General features: G+C 36.0%; 1 protein-coding gene across 4 annotated transcripts in view; it reads left to right on the forward strand.

Moving 5' to 3' along the window:
* The window catches only part of LOC150083125 (mitochondrial glycine transporter-like), a 298,096-nt gene that overhangs the window by 214,648 nt on the left and 60,703 nt on the right, over nucleotides 1-22,745 (forward strand). For all 4 annotated transcript variants that reach the window (XM_090377060.1, XM_090377059.1, XM_090377061.1 and 1 more), the window contains exon 8: nucleotides 21,286-21,384. In XM_090377060.1, coding sequence (XP_090233186.1) covers nucleotides 21,286-21,384 — 99 coding nt within the window. The remainder of the gene's footprint in view (nucleotides 1-21,285; nucleotides 21,385-22,745) is intronic.

Here is a 22,745-nt window from a genome sequence, read left to right on the forward strand (position 1 = left end):
AAGAGATTCTTGCACTGCTTCTATTAGAATGAGCAGAAGCCTGAAAAACAAGATGCATGGTATTTCAGAGACTGCTGGGAGCCATTGCGGTACAAGTAAACACATGGGTTGTGTTAGGGTAGCTAAGAATAGAAACAGGTGCAGGTATACTTGCGTGTACACCAATGCTAGGAGTTTAGTAAATAAATTTGATGAATTTGAGGTATTGCTCAAAACATCAAAGGCAGATATTGTTGGGATATCAGAGACGTGGTGTCACACAGATATAAGGGATGCAGAACTGCAATTTGGGGAGTACGTCTACAGAAAGGATAGACAGGATAGGAAGGGGGGAGGGGTTATGCTATTAGTTAAGAAACACATAAAAACCAAGGAAGTGAAGCCAGTCGACATCGCTGGACAGTGCAATGTTGAGTCAGTTTGGTGTGACATAAGCATTGGGAGATCAAAATTGAGAGTAGGAGTGTGCGATAGGCCTAATGACTCTGATGAGTATAATAAGGAACTGTACAGGGAAATAGAGTGGGCCAGTAAATCAGAGAGTCTTATAATGGGAGATTTTAATTTCCCAGATATTGACTGGAATTTGGGGGCTGGTTACTCACACACTAGCAGGGCTTTTGTGGATTTATTGGATGATTGTTTTCTACATCAGCATGTTTGGGAGGCAACTAGAGGGAGTAATACTCTTGATTTGATTATCAGCAGTGATTCTTCATGCATTAAGAATCTGCAGATAAATGAACCACTAGGTGGCAATGATCACAGTGTGCTGAAGTGGGATTTACTGAAAGAGGTAACTACCATTAGGGGTAAAGGGAAGGGTTATTGCTTCCATAAAGGCGACTACGATGGACTGAGACAGTATTTAAATTCTATACAGTGGGACCAACTGATGATGTTACCAACAGCAAATTCAAAATGGGAAGCATTCAAAGAACTTATCTTGGAAGCTACTAGACTTTACATACCAACTAAGAAATATTGTTCAAGGTTTAGGCCAAAATGGATGTCAGATGAACTAATGAGGCATATGGCAGAGAAGAAAAATGCATGGGATACTTACAAATTAACACATGACACAGAAGCCTATGATAGATACAAGTTGATATGCAACCAAGTTACAAAGGAGGTTAGGCAGGCGAAGGCAGATTACGAGAAATCCTTGGCAAGGGATGCAAAGAAAAACAGCAAAGAGTTCTTTACTTATGTAAACTCTAGAAGGAAGGGGATGAATCAGATTGGTCCACTTGATATTGATGGGTCAACTGTTGAAGATCCTGCTCAGGTAGCTAACAAACTAAATGAATATTTTGCATCGACATTCACACATGAGGAGTTATTCAGCGAGGGGAATGCCAGAGGTGTATTCAACTCTAGCAGTAAGCTACAGAATCTTGAAATAACTGGGAGTAAAGTGGAGGAGAAACTGTTGAAGATAAACACAAGAAAGGCACCCGGGGTGGATGGGATCTATCCAGTTATATTAAAGGAGGCAGCAAAGGAAGTAAGCAAACCCTTAGCCATAATTATGAGAGCTTCCTTGGACTCAGGGGAGGTACCCATTGACTGGAAATGTGCAAATGTGACCCCAATTCACAAAGGAGGATCAAAGGCTGACACAAGTAATTATAGACCTGTGAGCTTAACTTCTGTTCCAGGAAAATTAATGGAGGCACTGGTTAAAGAAGCACTGCAGGATCATTTAGACAAGACTTCAGTTATAGCTCAGACACAGCATGGTTTTGTTAAGGGGAAGTCTTGCCTGACCAACTTGATTGGATACTATGATGCAGTCACAAAAGAACTGGATGCAGGGAATAACTTTGATATTATATACTTAGATCTTAGAAAGGCTTTTGATACTGTTGCACATGGAAGACTGCTACACAAATTGGAGCAGTGTGACATTGGAGGCAAATTGCTGCTATGGATAAAAGGATGGTTGAGGGGGAGAAGACAGAGAGTGGTAATCAATGGACACTGCTCATCGTGGACTAATGTTATTAGTGGAGTCCCTCAGGGCTCAGTGTTGGGTCCATTATTGTTTTCTGTATTTATAAATGATATTGATGATGGTATATCAAGCTTAATGTCCAAGTTTGCAGATGATACAAAGGTTGGCAGGGTTGTCAAGGACACTACTGACACTATGCTGCTGCAACAGGATCTGGAAAGGTTGAGCAGATGGGCTGAGAGGTGGCAAATGAAGTTTAACATTGACAAATGTAAAGTACTACACATGGGAAACAGCAACCCCAGAGCAACGTATCAACTCTGTGGTACTACACTGACAGTGGTAGAGAATGAAAGGGACTTGGGGGTGATTGTGCAGGCAGATATGAAGTTCTCTGAGCAGTGCAGATGGGATGCAAGAGTAGCTCATGGAGTATTGTCAATGATATACAGGAATTTTTCCAGCAGGGATAAGGCGGTGATTATTCCATTGTATAAGGCAATGGTCAGGCCACACCTAGAGTACTGTATACAGGTCTGGAGGCCTCATTTCAAGAAGGATGTAGAGTTGCTGGAACGAGTACAGAGAAGGGCAACAAGATTAGTGAATGGAACAAAGGGTGCTCTTACGAAGAAAGGCTTAAGTTTTGCAAATTACAGTGTCTGGAGACTAGGCACCAGCGAGGTGATCTGATAGAGGTGTATAAAGCCTTGAATGGTTTAAGCATGCTCAATGCTGATGGGATTCTTCCTCTAGCTCAGAAAAATCACCTGAGAGGGCATAAATTCAAATTGAGGAAAGACAGATGTAGGATAGACGTGCGGAAATTTGCCTTTAGCCAGCGGGTGGTTGGTTGGTGGAACAGACTGCCATCCCTTGTGGTGGAGGTTGATAGCCTAAATAAGTTTAAGGCTCAGCTGGACAGGTATTTTGAACGAACAGAGGGGTGAAGTGGAAGTGGGTTTTTTTTTTTTTTTTTGGCTGATGCTGCATAAGCTTGCTTTCTTGCATCAAATGCCTCTACTAATGCTAATGCCAAAAAAATTTGTAGTGATTAATTCATTTATTGCCCTTATTGAAGGTGTCAGTTGTTTTCATGCTATTTACATTATTTGAGCAATTCTTTCTCAGCACACTGTGAATTTTATCTACAGTTCGAATAAAAGAATCGCATATACCACTATACACTTCATTTAAGAAAGAAGTTAGAGATGGAAGACAAAGGGATATAATCTTTATTTCTTATTAACAGTTAAGCCTGTAAGTGATTTTTCCTTGAAGAATACAAGATTATTTTTGTTTTTTAAAAGCTTGTTTAGAAAGATATCAGGAAGGAGAATTTTCATTATTTTTATCAGAGAGAGAGAGAGAGAGAGAGAGAGAGAGAGAGTGTTGAGTGAAAGTTCTATTGGAATCTTAATTTTGGAATTATTTATTGTTGAGAGCTTATCTTCTTTCTTTTGGAAAAACTGTGATTAATGCCTGTCAAGATCTTTTGAGCTGTTAAGTTTGATATGGGCTTTTCCATTTTGTAGTTATGTAGCATAAATATATACCTCCTGCTAGGTATTTGATTGAGGAAAGCCAAAATTCTCAAGTTAAATATGGTCATGTTTAACACCAGTTCTCTTGTGTTAAATATGTTAGTTGCTTTGACATAGAGTAACATGTCTAATTGTTTTCTTGACCTCATTATATTTTGAATGGCCAGGGCAGTCATCAAAAGATTTCACAAAATGGACCTTCTTGGAATAATGGTAGGCAGATGTGTTGTGGTCCTCTGCAACAGTGGTTGACCAAGACTGATAAATTATCTTTTAAAAAACTTTTAATTACCCTCAAGATAGGAGAATGCCCTGAGGTGCTTCTCTGTCCTTTGGTTTGTTAGTTTAAGAAAAGGTAGTGCAAAAAATTGTTCCAGATTGTGTGATCCTGGGGCAAAGAATCTGGTTAAAAATGTTTTGCAATGGTTAAAAACATAGACACTGCAGATTTTCAATTTGAAAAGTGGAAATCCACTGGGACCATTCGAAAGTTTGTTGGACAGGCTGTTAACCACTTTGTCAATTCTCAATAGATTTCAATATGTGCAAGCAAGGCCCTGGTGATTTCTATCGTAACATGAAAAGGGAGGTGGGGGTGGGAATGGTGTTGTTCCAGTTTTTGGGTTGAAAGTTGTTTGTGTTCACTAGCAGTTAGTATTATAATGGCTAAATATGCAAGAGTAGACTTTGCTTGTATCTGCCATAAAGCAATATACAGGTAGTTCCCGACTTTGAGTTAATTCATTCCTAGTGCACGCTCATAAAGTGGGAATTTATTTCCCATAGACATAATGTAAAAATAGGGGTTACATTATCAACAATGAAATCAGTTACCTAATTAGTTTATGTTTAAACAATGATTGATTTATCCAAAGAAATGAAAACGTAGCCTGTAAAATCAAGCAAATTATAATAATAGAGAAATTATTTATGACTTATAAATGTTAATGAATGTTTATTCTTCACCATCATCATTGACTAAATGCACACTCATTATTGACTCGGCACTTGTTGGTTTGTTGCACAAGGAGTCATCTTCTTCAGAAATGCTTCAAAGAGATGTTTATTTCTGAGATAATCTTCTCTTTTCTTTTTAAATTTCAATAGCATGCACAAGCATTTTTTTAATGGAACAGGAACACACAAATTGCAAATAACATGATTTGTGCAGGGTAACAAGTTTACGAAGCTAAAAAAAAAAAAAAAAAGGAAAGAAAAGAAGGTTCTGAAATTTTATTTATGTTTTTTATACGATTGAAGATTTCAGTAAAGGGGAAACACATTTCATGATAATAATATAAAAAACCACACAATTCCAGCTATCAGTATTTTTGCAAATGCAATAACATTGAGTTTACTACCCATTTATAATAGATTGCACTAACAAAAAAGCCCAATAAACCGGAAAGTACAAATTGTTTTTATTGTTTTATGGTCGTAACCTCCAGAAATATTCTTAAGAAAAATATCACAAAGCTGTTCAAAATTGGTTCTTATAACAGAACATATGATAATGATGATAGTGTAGTGCATTTTAATTATTTGAATTGGTAACTAATACAATTTACACTATAAAAACGACCTTTTACAGAGTTATATAGCAAAAATGTCAACTTCTGAGGTCGTGGAACGAATTACCAAAAAACAATGTGTTACTGAGTTCACATTACGATATTTTCACGATACGTGGTGTCTCTGGAACAGATTAATATCATAAAGTAGGGTACATTGTATTGTATAGCTACGTGCTTGGTTTGAAATGCAATATTTATGAATGTTTAACATTCATTTTTTGCAATTAATGTTCGTTTTTTTTTTTTGATTTTGTTGATACTTGATAACAAAAAAAAAAAAAAAAAACCCCTCATAAACCTGTGAATTCGTAAAGCAAAAACTCATAAGGCGGGAACTACCTGTATCTATATCATTTGTACTTTCCCTATTGTTGAAAAGTGGCTATCCAGTTCCAATCTGAACTTCACCAAACTCGTCCGAAAATTCTACTTTAACAATTGGGGCAAGAAGTTCACTGCAGTGATCTATAACATGCTGCCTAAAAGTAAACTTTGAGACTCAACCTTTCCTTATCCCTCAGAATTTTGTATGTTTAAGTGGTTCTTCTCTCTCTTTTGTCAGCAAAACTATGCAGTGAAACTATTTTGTAGTGGACACCACTTGGCTAGAAGAAAGTGTCCACTATAGAGAGGTGTCTGCTTTTCTGAGGTCAGTGTGCACGTAGTCAGTTTCATGTAATTTGGAAAAATAAAATTCACTATAACTGGTTGCTTAACACAGACTTTTTTGTTGCTTATTATTATACATTTGTGTTTCAGTTAACTTTTAAATAATGCATAATTAATATTTAATAATAACAAACTTTAATTTGTGTTATTTTTTATAAAACACAGCTTTTAGGAGGAAAAAATGAATATTCTTTTAATGTGTTTAGGTAATCTAATGCCTCAGCATATGTTTTTTAAATTTGGGATCACACTGCTGTGCATCTGGGCGCCTCCGTAGCCAGGAGCAGCAGTGCATAGCACACGCTTCTTGATTAGACCGGGGTTTGAGCCCGTGACCACCAAAAACAAAGGATGCGGAAAGGTCAGGGAATGGCCACCGCATATCCCCGGTGCAATATGGCCTTAGTTGCTAATTAATATTAGTTAGTAGAAGCGTATGATGCAAGAAAGCAAACTTATGCAGCATCAGCCAAAAAAAAAAAACATGCTCCCATTTCATCCCTCCGTTCGTTCCAATTACCTGTCTAGCTCAGCCTTAAATTTATTTAGGCTATCAGCTTCCACAACAAAGGATGTAGTGACCAACCAACCACCCACTGGATAAAGGCAAACTTCCACACATCTATCCTACATCTGTCTTTCCTCAATTTGAATTTATGCCCTCTCAAATGATTATTCTGAGCAAGAGGAAGAATTCCATCAGCATTGAGCATGCTCAAACCATTCAAGACTTTATACACCTCATTCATTTCACCTCGCAGGTACCTAGTCTCCAGACACTGTAATTTGCAAAATTTAAGCCTTTCTTCGTAAGAGCAACCCTTTGTTCCATTCACTAATCTTGTTTTATGGCCTTCTCTGTACTCGTTCCAACAGCTCTACATCCTTCTTAAAATGAGGCCTCCAGACCTGTATACAGTACTCAAGGTGTGGCCTGACCATTGCCTTATATAAGGCGATAATCACCTCCTTATCCCTGCTAGAAAAATTCCTGTATATCATTGACAAGACACTATGAGCTACTCTTGCAGACCGTCTGCACTGCTCACAAAACTTCATATCTGCCTGCACAATTACCCCCCAGGTCCTTTTCGTTCTCTACCACTGTCAGCGTAGTACAACAGAGTTGATATGTCACTCTTCGGTTGCTGCTTCCCATATGTAGTACTTTACATTTGTCAATGTTAAACTTCATTTGCTACCTCTCAGCCCATCTGCTCAACTTTTCCAGATCCTGTTGCAGCAGCATACTGTCATTAGTGTCCTTAACAGCCCTGCCAACCTTTGTATCGTCTGCAAACTTGGACATTAACCTTGATATACCATCATCAATATCATTTATAAATACAGAAAACAACAATGGACCCAATACTGAACCTTGAGGAACTTCACTAATAACATTAGTCCAAGATGAGCAGTGTTCATTGATTACCACTCTGTCTTCTCCCACTCAACCATCCCTTTATCCATAGCAGCAATTTGCCTCCAATGCCACACTGCTCCAATTTGTGCACCAGTCTTCCATGTGCAACAGTATCAAAAGCCTTTCTAAAATCCAAATATATGATATCAAAGTTATTCCCTGCATCCAGTTCCTTTGTGACCACATCATAGTATCCAATCAAATTGGTCAGGCAAGACCTCCCCTTAACAAAACCATGCTGTGTCCGAGCTATAACTGAAGTCTTGTCTAGATGATCCAGTGCCTCCATTAATTTTCCTGGAACAGAAGTTAAACTACAGGTCTATAATTACTTGTGTTGCCCTTTGATCCTCCTTTGTGAATTGGGGTCACATTTGCACATCTCCAGTCCATGGGTACCTCCCCTGAGACCAAAGAAGCTCTCATAATTATGACTAAGGGTTTGCTTACTTCCTTTGCTATAACTGGATAGATCCCATCCACCCTGGGTGCCTTTTTTATGTTTATTTTCAACAATTTCTCCTCCACTTTCATGTCAGTTATTACAAAATCATCCAGCTCACTGCCAGAGTTTAACTCACCTCTGGCATTCCCTTCCCTGAATAACTCCTCATGGGTGAATGTAGATGCAAAATATTCATTTAGTTTGTTAGCCACCTGAGAAGGATCATCAACAGTTGAACCATCAATATTCAGTGGACCAACCTGATTCATCCCTTTCTTTCTATAGTTTACATAGGTAAAGAACTCTTTGTTATTTTTCTTTGCATTCTTTGCCAAGGATTTCTCATAATCTGCCTTTGTCTGCCTAATCTCCTTTGTGACTTGGTTACAGACTAGCTTATATCTATCATAAGCTTCCATGTCACCCATTAATTTATATGTATCCCATGCATTTTCTTCTCTGCCACGTGTCTCATTAGTTCATCTGATATCCATTTAGGCCTAAACCTTGAGCATTATTTCTTAGTTGGTATGAAAAGCCTAGTAGTTTCCAAGATTAATTCTTTGATTGCTTCCCATTTTGAATTTGCTGTTGGTATCATCAGTTAGTCCCACCGTATAGAATTTAAATACTGTCTTACCGTAGTCACCTTTATGAAAGCAATAACCCTTCCCTTTACCCCTGATGGTAGTTACCTCTTTGAGTAAATCCCACTTCAGCACACTATGATCACTGCCACCTAGTGGTTCCTTTATCTGCAGATTCTTAATGCATGAAGAATCACTACTGATAATCAGATCAAGAGTATTACTCCTTCTGGTTGCCTCCCGAATGTGCTGATGTAGAAAACAATCATCCAATAAATCCACAAATGCCTTGCTAGTGTGTGAGTGACCAACCCACAAATTCCAGTCAGTATCTGGGAAATTAAAATTCCCCATTATAAAGACTCTCTGATTTACTGGTCCACTCTATTTCCCTGTACGGTTCCTTATTATACTCATCAGAGTCATTAGGCCTATAACACACTCCTACTCTCAATTTTGATCTCCCAATGCTTATGTCACACCAAACTGACTCGACACTGCACTGTCCAGCGATGTCGACCGGCTTCACTAATGCTCCTAAAAACCAAATAACAAAACAAACAAGCTGTGCATTCTTTTCAGGTTCTTCATGAACTTCTTCCTCCATAAATTCTTCTTTGTTCATAAATTTACTTACAATATCCTATACTTTAGTGTTTATGCCTTCCACTGCTACATTAGAGTGTACAGGAATATTCAACACTGCCCAGTGAAGAATTTCTTAGTGTTTGTAGCAGCCATTAAGAACAGATGTATCAGATGCATCTGCAAATTCACCATCATACTGACTTAACACTCAAATCAAATTTTGTGGATGCAGTTTTTAATTGTAAAGGGACTCTGCATTCCATGCTGTACTAATACAGATTATAGCTTGCAGTACATCTATATTTTTGCAAAGTTTTGAAACAACTTTTTTTCTTTGTGGTTTTGAAATCAGGTGTTAAGGAACCATTTGTCGATGTTTCACCTTTAAGTTTATAATTATTCCTTGATCTGATGGTTGAGAGCAGATGTGATGTTGGAAGTAAAAAACACTATTTCAAAAATAATCATTTTAACGTGTGGGTGTGATGTGGCATTGTCAAGAAATAAAATAATTTTTCTGTTCTGGCAAATCATTCTTTTATCCAACTGGATTAGCCATTCTGTCATTATTTTCCTAGTCATCCAAGCCTTATTGTTTGATTTCCAATGTACATTGAGTTCGCTTAAATCCAAACCTTTAAAATATCTCAGTTTCATAGATTTGCCTGTAACGAGATATTTTATGAGTGCCTGTCATGCTTGTACACAAAAGCACAGTTAGAAGCTCCTTTGCCACTCTCCTTCCAGCACGTATTTCCCCATCTAAGTCACATTTTTTTATCCGGAACTGCATGAAAAAAATACCCATTTCATCAGCATTCAATATATTTTCTGGTGAGTATGCAGTATGTATTGATGGCAGCCTATTTTTCCACTCAGCAACAGTTTCCAAATTAATTAACATCAGTAGACTCCCCACAAATTGCTTTGAAGGAAATATTGTGATCTCTACGGAACTTATCTAACCAGCTATTAGATGCTTTAAAGTCAATGGTGCCAATTTCTTTAGCAATTTTTAAAGCTTTGATTTGAATCATAGGCCCAGAGATGGGAATGTTTTGATTGAATAAACCATTCAAATGTCAATTTATCCACCAAAGCACCATGCCATGAGAAAATGTATGGTACTGCTTTCCATTTTCCTGCCATTGTTTTAACAATTTTTTTGATTTTTAATAATTGCTGCTGCTGAGGTCTTTCCAATTTTGAAATACAGCTATCTTACAAACTCCACACTTGTCTTTTCTAGAATATATTCTAACATTTTTACTTTTTCTTTCAAAGTTAATTGCTTTTGAGACATACTGTAGTACAGTATGAGTAAATATAAATTCTTACCTGGATCTGAAATTGTACGGAATTTGTCCACTTGAAATTTACTACAATACTATAACAACCACACACTCTGAATAAACAAAATTGAGCCTTAACCTTACAAAATAGATAGATGGTAGAGCCAGATAAGGTAATTGCTTTTGAGACATACTGTAGTACAGTATGAGTAAATGTAAATTCTTACCTGGGCCTGAAATTGTACAGAATGTCACATTTGTTTAGAATCTGTCTGCTTGAAATTTACTACAATACTATAACAACCACACACTCTGAGAAAACAAAACTGAGCCTTACAGAATAGATAGATGGTAGAGCCAGATATGCAAGTCAGTTTTTATGCTTTGAAGATCTAGACATACAATATGTATAGTGATGATAGACTATGGAGCAGTTTCAATCAAAGTGACCAATTAATTTTGACTGACAGTTTATTAATGTATCATGAATGTGTAGAGGACTCTAATGCAAATGCATTAGAATCTGTTTGTAGAGTGTTAATTTTTTAAAAAAAAAATTATTGTACAGTACTGTATTACAACTGTATTCTCACATTTACACTAAAACTCTCCCCTTTTTCACTCAGCAATAGTGCAGCTCTCTGGTTTACAATTTTATTTCCTTGTTAAGTGATGCACACACCAGTGTAACTGCTTCAGATGGTCACAACAAAGTTTGTAAGTTCTCTATCAGCAGTGGTGAGCACATTAACAACATATTCTGCAATCTACTCCTTAAGTATTCCATGACTTTTGTCGCTTAATTGCTAAATGAAGACCTATAAAAAAGCGTATGTGTGCGTGTCACCTGCAATCAATGTGTTTGTTCGAAATGTTACCCTTGAAAAACTTTAAGTGTCTGCTGCAGAGAGGTTGAAAAATAAAAAAGGACAGCTAGCAAAATATCCACTTCGGAGAGGTTGCTTAACATGTAATTTAAAATATGTATGGCTGTATGGCTTCTTGTTGCTGACACCCAAGCCTGGGTGTCAGCAACAAGAAGTGTCCACTTTAAAGCTGTATTCATTAAAGGAGATTTCACTGTACTTCTTGTTCATTTTACTGATTCCCTTCTAGGCCTTACATACTTCTATCAGGTCTCTCTCCCCCCTCAATACATCAAGTTGTGAAGCTTTTCCCTTACCAATTTGATTGGCCTTCTATGAACTCTTTATAGAAGTTCTCTGCTTTTCTTCAAGTGTGGCCACTAGACACAAACATAATATCCTAAATATAATCTCAATTTCTTCTTATAAAAATAGAAAATTATATCCTTTTCCCTACTTGTGAAGGTTCTATTTATTATAGGTCACCATGTATCTTCCTAGCCATGCTGTTTATGCTATATGGAAAATTTCACGTCTGACTGAACAGAAACCCCCTAAGTTGTTTTTTTTTTTTTTTTTTGTCCCAAACAACTTTTAATACTACTCACCCTAGCTTATAAGTAACTCCTGGATTTCTATTTCCTGGGTTCAGAAGCTTGCATTTGAAAGAATTCAATTTCACTTGCCATTTTTCACACCTCTTGTGCAATCAATCTAAGTAATTTGAAGCAGAATGGTGTGGTTCTGGTAGTTAACCACCCTTCCTACTTTTAAATCACCAGAAGAGTTTGACAGCTCTCCCTGCACATCATCATCATCATCAATGTCCTTAAGGAAGTTAAGAAACAGATGTGGTTCTGACATTGATCCCAGAGGGACTTCACTTGCTATGTTGGTCCAACCTGAGGTATATCCATTTTTGGTTACCCATTGTCTTCCATTGTCTTAAACCAGCAATATCCTTTGCTGGTTTAAGGGTATCTAACCCTTAAACCAGCAAAGGATATTGCCATTAATCTTAATTTGTTCAAGTTTATATAATTGTGGAGAACTGTATAAAAAACTCTACTGAAGTTAAGGTGAAAATGTCAGAGTTGTTTCTTGCATACAATTGTTTTATTACTTCTGCATAACAATTTAACTAGATTGATCATTCCAGACTGTTAGAAGGTTTTGTTGTCCATTTCCAGTAGCTATATTTAGCAACATATGCTCACTGTATATATATATATATAACCTTATTTTTTAAACTTAATACCAACTGGATAAATTGGAGAAAATTGCATACAACTGGAGCAATTTAATAAGAAGCAAAGGGCCAAGTATTTAGGTAACCTAAGTTGGACTTCTTTGTTGTACCTTATAAATAAACACATAGATTATAATAAAATAGTAAAATTAAAAAGATGATGTAGCTAATTATTGCTATTTGGATACATTGATGGAAAGTTAACTCCACTCAATATATATCCCATCAATAAATTAGCTGAGGCTGTTTGTTTCTATTTGTTATTTGCCAGTTTTTCTAGGTTCAAATATACCGAGAATTTACTGTGAATATTCTATAAATTTAGTTTAATTACTTTAATATACATTAAATTTAGCAGAAAACTGACAGAATAACCGCTAGCCCGACAGATACCAGTGAAAATTATTAATAAAAAATAATAGAAGTGAATCAAGAATAATAAAAGTGAGTACCAACTATTAATTAGTGCAATTTATTTATGTAGTGAAAAGGAAAGGCTTATGCCAAAATTAAGGCGAAGAGGAAAAGGGATAGTAATAGACCTCAATCTCCCTCGAATTACTCTAATAGATTTTGAGATATAACCATTTAGAGTTAGCAAGCAGAAAGCAAAAGCATAGAAACAGCATGTTATATAGATACTTGGGATTTACCGGGAGCATAACTGCCCAACCTTTTAGTAAGGATCCTGGTATTACAGTATGTAGTGATATATGTTGTAAATTAGAAGAAATTTTAGAATACCCAATGTTTAATAAATCCAATAATGAATAGAAAAATTACCTGATATGATAGAAGTTTTATGAATAAGATAAATATAAAAATAGAAATATTATGAATAAGATAAAAATAATATAAAATAAAATAATGAATAGAAAATATCTGATATAATAGAAGTTTTATGGATAAGGTAAAAATATTGAAGATCTTTAGGAAATTATAAGAATAAATCTGCATTTACTGATATAGCAGATGAAATAGTAAATCAAAATTAGTTTTATGTAAAAATAGAAATTAAATAAATCGAAAATGAACTATACCTTCTTGCTGTGGACAACATAGCTAAAAGGATTTATAACTCAGTTTGCTGCCTTATATATGATGAAGAAAGACTGCAGCACCCTCTCACTTTTGGTTATTATGTGAACAATTAAATGTTTAATTAATTTAATAACTGAAATGTGGAAAAATGAAATTATTAATTGAACTACCTACGATGTTAGAAAAAGGCATGTTAGAAATTAAAAATTTCTATGATGTTAGAAATTAAAAATTTGAAAACCTAAATAAGTATTAGAAATTGGGTAAATATAAGAAAATGTAGTATGGTTATGCAGTAAGACAAGGAAAGATAGCAGCGCCCTCTTATTATTGGTTACCTTAAGACCAACTTAAATAAATAAACAATTATTTCCAAGGAAGTCAGATAGAAAATTACTGGAGTTCGTGTAAAATTAAAATGTTGAAAATGAATAGCAGAAAATAACAGACAATAGTATCTATCAGATGTGGAATGCAGAATTGTATCCATTACAGAAAACAACTGAAAATGGCTGTTATATTTTAACTCACTTTAAAAGAAATTAGTTGGTACCCTAATATGAGTGAATAATGTTAAATAATTCAAAAATTTACTACTGCCCCTAGAACAAATATAGGTACAACCTTTCCACAGTGTAAGCTATATGTAACAAGCTCTCAGAATAACCTTTATATATATATATATATATATATATATATAAAATATATATATATACAGGTTAACCACCGGTAATCCGGTTCCACTGCTAATTCGGACATAATTTTGGCTGACATAATTTCAAATTTCCTGGGTCGGCGCATTGACCTGCTGCTACTGTTTTGGTGGTGTTGGTTGCAGCATCAGCTGTTGGCACCAACTCGTAAACACTGGCAAGCCATTCTCGCTTGTTTTTCTGCATTTATTATTATAACCTGCTCACATTTAGCTCCAGATGTGGTTCCAATGCATAAAGGAAGTGCCTCTCGTGGTGTAAAGTGCAAACACTGTACATTGTCCATAACAGATAAAGTTGACTGAAAAAACTCGACAGCGGTCTGTCTGTGAGAAGTTTAATTCTGCTTAATTGTAAATTCCAGTAATTTCTCTCAGTTCCTCTTATCTTAGTCATTTTCTTTTAGCCATTCCTTTTTAGATTTCGTTTTTTTTTTTTTACAACACACTTATACAAACTAGCAGAAAAACACAACACAATATGATGGATAATACAGCGCGCTAACGAACTTGTTTTCACAAAATCTATAACAATACCGACAAACTTATTGTGACGTTTGAGAGTTTATTTTATCGCAATTAGTTTTATTGCAGCGCTCGCCACGGGTGCAATAACCTAATCACAAATGACCGTCATATGTATGCCATAATAGCATCACACATTTGTGGCTGACACAGCTTCTCAAGAAATAAATAAAGTAACCAACATACTTTAGTTATAAAACATATATGCGACATAAAAAAAAAGTCTTTTTTTTTTTTTTTTTTTTTTAATATATATATTTTAAGCGAAAAAATGACAACACTGACATTACAATATTTATTTTAGAATTACTAATCAAATTACTTCCTAAATATTTTTTGGCCCCTGGGGAATTTTTTTCTTAAACTAGCCTGACAGTCAACGTGTTAAAGGTAGAAGGAGGTGGTTAGCTGTTGAAATGTGTGCGCTAAAATAACCACCGGTGAACCGGCAAACTCACTAATCCGGCACCCCACAGATTCCAACGCTGCCGGATTAGTGATGGCCAACCTGTATATATATATACACCACATGAAGTGAACTTGTTCTTTTCCAGGCTCTGTAGGACTTTGTTTATTTAATCTTGAAGATATTTTTTTTGTTAAAGCTTGAGGGTTTCTTCTCTGAGTTAAACCACTGCTTAGTTTTTGAAGAAATTTTAATTTTCTTAGATGTATCATTAGAGATCATTAATTGGCTCTTCAATTAACTTGGAGCAGAGGTTATTATCCCATTTGTTTGCTAGTTTAGTGAAGATGATGCATAGCTTCACCAGGAAAGTTGATAAAAACATTTGTTTGCACTAGTCTGCCAGTTCACTCATTTTGTTCTGAGGCTGCTTTATTACATTGTTTCAAATAGTATTGGAAGATAGTCCAAGTTTTGCAGTTATTTGGAATGATTTGAATTTGCCTGGAGTTTTGGTACCACCACACTGACAAGATGTTGATTGGAACTTGTGGATTGATCACTCACACACTAGCAAGACTTTTGTGAATTTATTGGATGACTGTTTTCTACATAAATCAGCATGTTAAAGAGGCAACAAGAGAGAGTAATGCTCTTGATCTGATTATCAGCAGTGATTATTCATGCATTAAGAATCTGTAGATGAAAGAACCACAGGTGGCAGCAATCGCAGTGTATTGATTTGGGATTTACTTAAAGATATAACTTCCACCAAGGGCAAAGGGAAGAGTTTGTGACTATGGTATCTCAGAGTTTTTAAATTCTATACAGTGGCACCAACTGGGAATGTTATCATCAGCAAATGCTAAATGGAAAGCATTCAAGCAGTTAATCAGAAAAGCCTAGTAGAAGCTACTAGGCTTTTCATACCAAATAAGAAATACTGTTCAAGGCTTAGGCTTAAATGGATGTCACATGAACTAATGAGACTCCTGGCAGAGAAGATAAATGTGTGGGATGCAAAGGATGCAAAAAAAACCCAGCAAAGACTTCTTTATTTATGCAAACTCTAGAAGGAAGGGGATGAATCAGATTGGTCCACTTGATATTGATGGTTTCACTGTTGCTGATCCTGCTCAGGTAGCTGACAAACTGAATGAGTATTTTGCATCTGCATTCACACATGAGGATTCTCTAGGGAAGTGGAGTCGAAAAGTTTATCAAACTGTAACAGGGAACTAAATGATTTTGTAATAACTGAGAGGAAAGTAGAAGAGAAATTGTTGAAGTTAAGCACAAGAAAGGCATCTGGGGTGGATGGGATCTATCCAATTATATTAAGGGAGGCAGCAAAGGAATTAAGCAAACCCTTAACCATTATTATGAGAGCATCCTTGGATTCAGGGGAGGTTCCCATAGACTTGAGATGTGCGAATGTATCCCCAATTCACAAAGGGGGGGGGGGATCGAAGGGTGACACAAGTAATTACAGACAGGTTAGTTTAACTCCTGTTCCAAGGGAAAATAATGGAGTGACTGGTTAAAGAAGTAATTCAGGATCATCCAGGCATGCTGTATCTGAACTAGATCATCTAGTTCAGATACAGCATGGTTTCTTAAGGGGAAATCTTGTCTAACCAATTTGATTGGATACTATGATGTGGTCACAAAGGAGCTGAGTGCAAAAAATAATTTTAATATCACATACTTGGTTGGTTGATATGTTGTTTAATGGCACAAGGACTGCTAAGGCCATATTGTGCCTAAATACTTGGATATCACAAAAGCTTTTGATACTGTTGTACATAAGACTACTGACAAATTGGAGTAGTGTGGCAATAAGGGCAAGTTGCTATGGATAAAGGAATGGTTGAGTGGGAGAAGGCAAAGCGTGGTAATCAGTGGCCACTGCTATTTGTGGACTAATGTTATTAATGGAGCCACTGTTGTTTTCTCTGTTTATCAATGATATTTACTGAAGTCATATTATGCTTAATGTCCAAATTTACTAATTGATAGAAAGGTTGGCCAGTTGGTTAATGACAGGAATGATGGTATGCTACTGCAACAGGATCTAGAAAAGTTAGGTAGATGGGCTGATAAATGGCAATTGAAGTTTAATGTACAAATACAAAGTACTGTATATGGGTAGCAGTAAAAATAGAGTAACATACCAACTGTTTGGTACTAGATAGCGGAAAATGAAAATGACCTCGAAGTAATTGTGTAGCCAGATACAAAAACCTCCAAGCAAAGCAGACAGATGTGAGGACAGTTCACGGGGTTTTGTCAATAATATACAGCAATTTTTCTAGCAAGGATAAGGAGGTGATTATCCCATTGTATGAGGCAATGGTCAGGCCACATCTTAAGTACTCTGTACAGGTCTGGAGGCCTCACTGTAGGAAGGATGTAGAGCTGCTGGAACAAGTACAGAGAAAGACGAATGAGATTGATGAGAGGAATGAAGGAGGTGCTCGTATCAAGAAAAGCTTCAGTTCTGCAAATTGCAATGTCTGGAGACTGAGCACCTATGTGATCTGACTGAGGTGTTTAAGGCTTTGAATGGATTGAGCAAGCTCTTGCTCAGAGTACATGTTAGGGTGCATAAATTCAAATTGAAGAAGGATGGATGGTTGCAGAATAGACGTGCAGAAATTTGACTTTAGCCAGCAGGTAGTTCATCGCTGGAACAGACTTCCATCTGTTTTTGTGGAAGTTGATAGCTTGAATAAATTGAAAGGAATGGATAGGTGAATGGGAATTTTTTTTTGCTTAGGCCGTTTGTCTGAGCCAAATATCCAGAGATGAATCCCATGGCCATCCTTTATTTTGTGTATGTCTTCCTGTGCTTCTCTTAACCTTATCATTGCCTTGTTAGAATCTCCTAAAATGGTTGGTTATATTTCAGGGTACAAGTACACCGATGAGCCAAAACATTATGACCAGTGAGTTGTTATGCAAATCAAAGCAACTGCAGGTGAACTATGGCACATGCACGGATCAGACAGGGTATAAAAAACACCTGATACTGAGCTCCAATAATCAGTTACTCTTGTTCTTCAGAAGCGAAAGGCAGCGGACTTAAGCGAGTTTGACAGAGTCCAAATTTTAATGGCCAGACAACTGGGTCAGAGCATATATGAAATGGCATGGCTGGGGGGTGCTTATGGTCAGCTATGGTTAGTACCTACTGAACGTGGTCTGAGGAGGTAAAACCCAAGAACCGTCGGCGAGGTGTTGGACGACCACGGCTCATCGATGCTCGAGGTGAGTGAAGGCTCTCCCAGATGGTACGTGGCAACAGAAGGGTGGCTGTGGTGCAACTTGCCGGTAATTGGGATGCTGTTGGGCGTAATGTGCGAACACACACAGTACATCGAGCCCTGCTGAAAATGGGGCTGTGTAGCCACAGGCCGCCCCGAGTGCCCATCTAACCACGGTTCACTGGTGATAGCACCTAAAACGGGCACACAAGTATCAAAACTGGAACTTGAGTGATTGAAAGAAGGTCATCTGGTCCAATGAATCACGTTTCCTGTTGCACCACGTGGACGGTGGTATGTGTGCATCCAGAGATGCACACATACCACATGCACACATAACAACTCACTGGTCATAAGGTTTTGGCTCATCGGTGTACTTGTACCCTGAAATATAACCAACCATTTTAGGAGATTCTAACAAGGCAATGATAAGGTTAAGAGAAGCACAGGAAGACATACACAAAACAAAGGATGGCCTTGGGATTCATCTCTGGATATTTGGGGAAGTGATGCCGCCTGGATGCACCGTGGGTCGAAAACAAGCCGGTGGCGACAGTGTCATGCTTTGGGTGATGTTCTACTGTGATACCCTGGGTCAAGTCATCCATGTGCCGGACACTATGATGTCTACCACCTACCTAAATATCATTGCTGACCAGGTACACCCTTTCATGGCAACAGTCTTCCCCTCTGGCAGTGTCATCTTTCAACAGGATAATGCGCCATGCCACTCTGCCTGGATTGTTTGAGACTGGTTTGTGGAACATGAGGAAGACTTCCAGGTATTGCCCTGGCCTTCAAATTCCCCAGACATCAATCACATCGAGCATCTGTGGTTTTGTGTTGGAACAGCAACTCCGATCTGCTGGTTACCTGTTTGTACTAGATACCACAAGACACAATTAGAAATCTTGTAGCATCCATGCCTCGCCGGGTACGAGCTGTTTTGGCTGCTCATGGAGGACAAACATCATATTAGGTAGGTAGTCATAATGTTTTGGCTCATCGGTGTATAAAGTTATCTACGAAGTATGTTTGGAACTACTGAAATGACAAGGCAAATAGACAGAAACATACGTACTTTTTGAATTGAAGACAAATGCTATTAATTGAGATGACATATTAACATGCAGAAGGTGTACATGCTGTAAATCATATGTACATGATTAATTGAAACCTCTTAAGTATTTTTGGTTTAAATGAATTAGAGAGAAAATGATTTCTGAAACCTAGTAGCAGGTAATGGTGTAAGTTCAGATGTGCCAAAAGATGTTACATTTCAACTGCCATTCCAATTTTCCATTTTGATTTAATAATTACTGTTGCGAACCTGCGCAGGTGACTTTTACACTCAACTTCCATATTTCCAATTTACAATTTTGAGTTCCAATATTTAAACTTATTTTTATATGCAATGTTTAATTATAGTTTGAGACTGCTTTGTTAGATTGGTTTTAGACACTGTTGGTTTGAATTGAAGTGGATCACCTTGTCTAGTTAATTTTATGAATTAGTCCATATCAGTACTTATTGTTATGCAGGTGTTTCTGCAGTATTGATTTATATTGTTTAGTATTTCTTCTTCTTGATTGGTTTCATTAATCTTGATTATTTGAATAATCAAGTTTGAATAATCTTGATTAAATGAATAATTATTTGAATAGGTTATTGTCACTCGTCTGATTTCTTATGTTTTGTCAAATTCTTCGTGCTACATGCTAGAATTGTATTCAATTTACAGTTAAGTTATTCAAACAGTTTTTAAAGTTATTCAAAAAAACAAGTTCACATATCTCTGCTTGCACTTGCAGGAAAACATATAATTTGGTTGACATTGATACCTTTTATATAAAGTCACAATGCATTAGATGACATTGGAAGTTCACATCATGTTGAATTTTGTGCTCAACACATTTATTATCATTAATATTATTATTCATTTATTGTAAACAAATTCTCTTGATAAAAAAAATGTATTGTGTTGTATTTTATTATTATTATTATTCATATAATGCAAGGAATCTTGAGGCTTATGCTGCACCAGCCAAAAAAAATTTCCAAGTTACAGAGAGAGAGAGAGAGAGAGAGAGAGAGAGAGAGAGAGAGAGAGAGAGAGAGAGAGAGAGAGAGAGAGAATGAATGATGATATCCAGCTCAGGACCATGGGTGTGCCAAGCCCATACTCACTAGATGTGAGTCCCTGGGGTTCAGATGACACATTTTTGGCTACATGGTGAAGTACATCCTGGGGGAATATCATTAGCAAACTTGGTGAGCATGTCTTTTGATTGTTGGTGGTATCCTTTGCTTCAAATGAGTGTGAATTGTTTAAAAATGCCCATTATTTAAGATATTTACACAAAAAAATATCAGAAGAGGTTCAAGTGTCTTCAAAAACAGATTTAACCTGTCTTCAATAATGCCATGTGCATGCAGTTACCCCATTCTTGTTGTTGGAAATGCCCTTCTTGATTGACATACTATATCTTGCAGTTGGTTTATGATCCTCACAGACAATTCTAGATTTTGCTGGATGTTGATTATTTCTGTACACATTTGCAATTGTACATGATGGAGTGAAATCTTTGAGAATTGCACACTTTCTGTTAGAGATTGGTTATCAAGATCATCAAACCTTATCTCTCCTGTTTTTTTTTTATCCTGTAAGGATATCTTAATAAATATCTTAAATATCCTGCAGAAAAAATAAAAAATAACCAGCATTTATAACAATTCACACTCATCTGAATAACTAAAGGACATTGTCACCATTAATTGCTGATTCTGCAGGATGCATGCTTCACTGCATCACAAAAAATGTGTATTGTCAGGTTTGAACATGTTTAACACTGAATGATAGAAATGATTTGCAATGCTTTGTACAGTCCTTGTGTACATAATAATCAAGTTATATGTTATATGTCATAATAACCTAATTATTAATTAAGATATTTGCTGTTCCTGCAAGTATACCCGGAGATACATACAATTGCTTTTGTGACTTTAAAACGCCCTATAATTTTTATGGAGTAGCTTTAGGATCATATTGTTGAAGTCATATAAAGTAAGCCTTTAACAATGTGATTTGCCATTTGTATGTTATTAAGCATTACATTAAAAGTTCGTTTTTGTTTTGAATAGGACTTTTTTCTGGTTTAATTCCTACTCTTGTGAGGGATGCTCCATTTTCTGGCATTTATTTAATGTTTTATACACAAGCAAAGAAATCAGTGCCCAGCTGTAAGTAATAAAACATCAGTTTTAAGAATCAAGTATTAAGAAGTAGATGACTGTTTGTTTTTCTTAGTAACTTGTGAAATGCTAGTGATCTCACTTTATTTAAAAGACTTATGTATACCTATATATCTTAATCAGAAAGAATAATTTCTGTATATCTGACAGTAAATCTGTTATTTTTAAATCAGTTTTATTTAGGATTATATTTTTTCTGTTTTGTTTAGCAGAGCTCTGAAATAGGTAAGTATTTTGTTAAACTCTGTTTCGGTATTAACTGTGTAAGATACTTAAAATTACTATAATATATATATATAAATATAAATTATGATATTTTAGTAATCGTACTTTAATTGAAAAAAAAAAAAATAGCCTTACTTTATGCTTTCTGTACAAAGAATAGGGCACCGTTATATGAAAATTTCTTATTGAAATAGATTTTCGAAATCATTTTCTGTATTCATTTCTAAGGATTTACCTCTCTGTGATTTATAAATGATTTTAATTAAAATATGGCGTTTTTAGTTTTCCTGTAATATTTATCTGTTCTGCCAGTCTGACTTAACCTTATAGTGAAGCACTCCATTCACAGTTATTTTAAGTAGAATATTTTCCTGTGTTCTGTTAGGAGTATCTTCTCTCACCTTTCACTAGCTGGCTGAAGGAATGTAGATGTGAGTATTCAAAAAGATCTGTAAGCTTTTTTTTTTTTATTTTAAGGATTACTATTAATTGAATATACAGGCAGTTCCCACTTTACGAGTTCTTTTTTCAAGTATCAAGTATCAACAAAATTGAAAATATAAACATTATTAGCAAAAAATAAATGCTAAACATTCATAAATGTGACATTTAAAACCACACAATGTAGCTATACAATACAGTACTACTGTGCATGCATTTGTTTGTTCAGGCAGATGAGAGCATCTCACTGACTTACATAATATAAAGCAATTACCACACTGAAATTACAGAGTGGTTGTGTTGCTCTCCATTTTTGCTGTCTTGTCTTATTTCAAATTTATCTTCCTTATTAATACTGAACAGTATACCAAAATGAAGTAATAACACAGTGAGCGATTAATAAAAATAAAAAGAAACAGCAAATAGGAATAACATTGGAAACAAAATATGAGATGATAAGCAAACATGCGGCTGGAATGACTGTTAAAGATCTTTGTGTGAAATATTACCTAAGCACTTCAGTCGTGTGTACAGTTTTAAACGATAAAGAAAAATATTTGAAGGAAGTTAAAAATGTGTAATCCATGCAGTTTGCATGGTTATGTACTAAAGAAGTTGACAGCATTATTCTTCAAATGGAGAAACTTTTAACTACATGGATAAGTGATCAAACACAATGGTTG

Source organism: Mastigoproctus giganteus, chromosome 7 (assembly GCF_048544385.1).
Source record: "Mastigoproctus giganteus isolate SK-2022 chromosome 7, ASM4854438v1, whole genome shotgun sequence".
NCBI lineage: Eukaryota > Metazoa > Arthropoda > Arachnida > Uropygi > Thelyphonidae > Mastigoproctus > Mastigoproctus giganteus.